This window comes from Myotis brandtii, unplaced genomic scaffold (assembly GCF_000412655.1).
Source record: "Myotis brandtii unplaced genomic scaffold, ASM41265v1 scaffold89, whole genome shotgun sequence".
In the NCBI taxonomy this organism is placed as follows: Eukaryota; Metazoa; Chordata; class Mammalia; order Chiroptera; family Vespertilionidae; genus Myotis; species Myotis brandtii.
This window is the reverse complement of record NW_005371645.1, coordinates 3379402-3384373: the sequence shown is the minus strand read 5'-3', so window position 1 is coordinate 3384373 and position 4972 is coordinate 3379402. Positions and strand designations below refer to the sequence as shown.

Sequence of the window (4972 nt, the reverse complement as noted above, 5' to 3'; positions counted from 1 at the left end):
AATGTTTCTAGCTCTCTATCTCTCTCCCTTCCTCTCTGTAAAAAATCAATAAAATATATTTTAAAAAAAATAAAACTAGACCACCAACTTACACCATACACAGGAACAAACTCAAAATGGATAAAATATTTAAATGTAACTTGGGAAAACATAAAAATTCTGGAAGAAAACATCACCATTAAAATCTCAGACATCTCACATGGCAGAATTTCCACCAACCCATCTCCTAGAACAAGAGAAACAGGAAAAATAAACAAGTGGGTCTTCATTCAAGTAAACAGCTTCTGCACAGGAAACAAACAAACAAAACACACACACAAGAACTGAGAACAGCCAAACCGGTTTGGCCCAGTGGGTAGAGCGTCGGCCTGCGGACTGAAAGGTCCCAGGTTCGATTCCAGTCAAGGGCATGTACCTTGGTTGCAGGCACATCCCCAGTAGGAGATGTGCAAGAGGCAGCTGATCGATGTTTCTCTCTCATCGATGTTTCTAAGTCTCTATCCCTCTCCCTTCCTCTCTGTAAAAAATCAATAAAATATATTTTAAAAAAAGAACTGAGAACAAACAAACCAGAAGCCCCGCAAACCACCAGCACAAGGGAGCACACTGTGTGGGAGAACATATTCACCAATGATACATCTTAAAACGGGTTAATTTCAAAAAATATATAAAGTTTGTATATAACTCCACACCAAGAAGATAAACAATCCAATTTAAAAATTGAGTAAAGATCTTGAATAGACACTTCTCCAAAGTGGACATACAGCTGGCCAAAAGACATTATGGAGAAATGCTCAAAATCACTCATCAACTGAGAGATGGAAATTAAAAGCACAATGAGGTATCACCTCACACCTGTCAGAATGGCTATAATCAACAAATCAACAAACGACAAGTGCTGGCAAGGACATGGAGAAAAGGGAGCCCTAGTGCACTGCTGGTGGGAGTGAAGACTGCTGCAGCCATTATAGAAAACAGTGTGGAAGTTCATCAAAAAATTAAATATGGAACTGCCATTTGACCCAGGTGTCCCACTTCTAGGAATGTTTCCTAAGAATCCCAAAACACCAATCAGAAAGAATGTATGTACCCCATGTTCATAGCAGCACAATTTACTATAGCTAAGATCTGGAAACAGCCCAAAAGCACATCAGTAGATGAGTGGATAAAAGGGTTGTGGTTCATTTACACCATAGAAAACTATGCGGCTGTAAAAAAACAAACAAAAAACAGAAGGATCTCTTACCCTCTGAGTCAGCATGGATGGACCTGGAGAGTAATATGCTAAGCAAAATAAGCTGGTCAGAGGAAGACAAGCATCACATGATCACACTTGTTTTTGGAATCTAATGAACAAAATAAACTGATGAACAAAATAGGTCCAGAGGCATGGGTGCATGAACACACTGAGATGCCAGAGTGGAAGGGTATCGGGGGGACAGGAAGGGAACTTGTACGCATATATGCATAGCTCATGGGCGCAGACAATAATGTGGTGAAGGCCTGGGTTGGGGTAGTAGCTGGGTGGAGGAGGTCAAAGTGGGGGACAATGGGAACATCTGTAATACTGTCAACAATAAAACATTTTAATTTATATATTAGGCACAGTAAGAAATGAACAATAACTAGTAGTAAAATAGATCCATTTTAACAATGTACTCTAATAACTAAGATGGCTACTCAATGACTTAAGAGTGTTGGCATTATGATGTCATCACATTACATAGGGAAGTGTGTAATTTAAAACTTTAAATTATTTATTTCTGGAATTTTCCATTTAATATTTTTAGGTTGTCGTTGATTGCCAGTCAGTGCAACCATGGAAAGTGAATCCGCAAATAAGGGGGGAATGCTGTATAGGAAAAAACATAGTTTACACAGGGCTCAGCACTACCTGCAGTTTCAGGCATCCACTTAGGTCTTGTAAAGTACTCCCCATGGATATGGGAGTCTACTGTACCAGCAGGCAGTACTTCACATGATTTCAGGTGGTGAACCTCAAAGTAAGGTTATTTCTATCATGCCACTTACCTCAAAAGATAATTCACATATATCTTTAAGTCCGCCTCAACATTGCTAACCAGTCTCTTCAAGGTAGTGAGAGGGGGCCTCAGGCCTTGAGGAGTGAGTTCCAGGCAAAACCCTGTGTGTGATCTCTGACTCAACCGTAGGTGATTTCCAGGCTTCTTGGGAGGCCTCTGGGGAAATGCTGTCCTCCCCACACCAGACATGGGCATAAGCAGTGCACTCTAGATTTCTTGAGGGAGCTGTAGTCACACTCAGTGCCTATGCCTGAGGCTCATATTCATGTATGCACTCCTGTACCAGGCACCTCCATGTGGAGGCCTTCTTGTGGGAGAGGAGAGGAGTGACCTTTCTCTTCCTCTCTCCCTTCCTTCTCATCCAGCCTCCCCGGGCTTAGGGCCCACAAAGCTGAAGGAGTTGAGATGATTCCTCTGTGTGTGCTGATTCCTTTGCCCTCGTCAGCGCTCAGTGAGGGTGGCGTGGAGGTCTGAGCAGGAGGCACTGGGCCCCCTTGCCCTGTGCGTGCACTGACGCAGCACATACTAATACATATTGACTGGACTGTTGTTTTGAGTTGGCTCCTTGTCCTAACTGACCACCTCCACACCTGATTGCTCAACAGGGTGGAACTGGCAATCAGGCAACACACTAGTAGTTTGAAATGAATATTATTTTGTTGTGTTATCTTCACCCTGACCCACTACCCTCTATTATGGCAATTGGCACAGGGTGGCTCTTTCTGATATAAAATTTCCTCTGTTAGTGAATTTATGAGAACAAAAGTGTGTGACTTACTTGGAAATACTAAGTAAAGAGTGAATAAAATATAGTATAGTATAGTATAGTATAGTATAGTATAGTATAGTATAGTATAATTAGTTTCTTAGCTTGGGGAAAACTGGTATAGTTCAATGCTTGTGGGGAAGTATTTGTCCTTCAAAGAAGAGAATGACTAAAGCACCCACGCTGCTTCATGCTGTAAGCACATGCCTGCTGAATGGTAGCAAGAACATACTTACATCCCGTATGGCTTCGTATAGGGCTTTGAAAGTCGGCTGCTTATCATCATGGTAGACGCCTCGGTTCCCATGCAGAACAGACACCCCTTCGAGCTCCGCCCTTTTGCAGTTGCTGCCATACATGCAGTGGTCAGGACGGTAGTTCCAATGGCAGGGGAACACATAGAGATGCTCTGGTGGGGACAAGAGAAAGACATGTCCACAGTCAGTGCTGGCTCTTCTGCAAACCTGGCGATTAAAACCAACATTTCCATAAACTGCACATAGCAGATGATTTAAATTCACATTTGTGACTATGACTCATGGACCAAACTTCAACACATTTGTTAATATCCTGAGGTCAGAAGTTAAGAGAGTACCCGCTAGTGATGGTATAGGTCCCTCCCCCTGAAGGGAGATCAGGGGATAAGAAGGCACACAAGCCCTTGCTCAGACAATTGGTCTGAATCCCAACTCTCATTCAAACACAGTGAAACCTAGGTCCAGTGACTTAATATTCCTGTGCTTCCATTTTTTTCACCTGTAAAGTGAGACTAACAGGACCTCTTTCTTATTTTGATAATTAAATGTAAAAATTTCATATAAAATGCTTAGCAGAGTGCTAAGCACACAGTGGTAGTTAATAGAGTTACCAGATATAATTAACTACTCAGAAAGATTTTTTGAAATGGACAGACCCCCAAAATGGGAGTTAAGATTAAAGCGAAGATTTCTCTTAGGTTTAAAAACCAACCAACAGCCCTGGCTGCATGGCTCGGTGGTTGAGCATTGACCTATGAACCAGGAGGTCATGGTTCCATTCCCGGTCAGGGAACATGCCCAGTTTTTGGGCTTGATCAATGGTTCTCTCTCATCATTGATGTTTCTATCTCTCTTTCCCTCTTCCTTCCTCTCTGAAATCAATAAAAATATATTTTAAAAATAAAAACCAACAAACAACAGCAAAGGAGAAAAAATCCAAAGAAGCAAAGCCAAAAGAAAGCTCCTACGTCATGGTGACAATACACACTGTGGGTGAGCATGCACACACATGTACACCTGTGTGTTTATCTCTCTAACCCAGTGGTTCTTAGCCAAGGGCGAAATTACCCCGCCCCTGAAGCCAGTTGGCAATGTTTGGAGGGAGACATTAGTTGTCATATACAAGAGAAGCTGCAACTTCCATCTGGTGACTTAGAGAACAAGAGTACCCCAGACATCATCCAGTGAATGGACAGGCACCGCAGCCGCAGTAACACCAAATCAAGAAACTCTTCTGTAATCTGTTGAACTCAGAAAATTTCCTCTTGGTGAATAGGATAATACAATTAGCAATAAATTCATAACTCCTCAGCTTCCTGGCCCTCAGCTTGATGACTTTAAAGACAGGGGCTAAAGGAATATGGACCAGAGTTCTCTGTGAGTGTGGGTTATTGACCAGGAGAAAGGCCTGTGTGAGAGCACAGAAGAATTAGAGTGGATACACTGTCAGAAAAGCAACTTAAAGATGTGCTAGTGCGTCGTATTGATAGCACTCACTCTCATGGGAAGAACCACTGCTTAGAGAATCCTTACAGAAAGCTTTACCATGAAAGTGAAGAATGAAGAGGCTCTCATACATCCCTCTGGCGGACTGTACTAGCATTGATGTCAGTGTAAAACTGGGTGAGGGCATTTAGCTATTTAGGTAAATTTAGGATGTTCTGGGCGTCCCTCCTGGGTGAGGGGCCTGCTCGTTTGTTGCAGATTTGATGAGATTTGGGACGACCGGCCCCTCGGTGCCTATGGCAGATGAAGGGGTTAGCCCGGCATAGGATGTAATTTTTTCAAGACCGTTTTATATCTTAAGAGAACCTTATTAAAGTGTAGGTTTATTTCTTAAAATTTGGGTGACAGGAATTTTAAAGTTTTATATAATGCTTCAAAGTCTTTAGAATACTATACAGAAA

At 42.2% G+C, this 4972-nt stretch overlaps 1 protein-coding gene across 2 annotated transcripts in view; it reads right to left on the bottom strand.

Moving 5' to 3' along the window:
- GXYLT2 (glucoside xylosyltransferase 2) overlaps positions 1–4972 on the bottom strand; it is a 229219-nt gene that overhangs the window by 42865 nt on the left and 181382 nt on the right. For both annotated transcript variants that reach the window (XM_014532412.1, XM_014532413.1), the window contains one exon: positions 3045–3217. In XM_014532412.1, coding sequence (XP_014387898.1) covers positions 3045–3217 — 173 coding nt within the window. The remainder of the gene's footprint in view (positions 1–3044; positions 3218–4972) is intronic.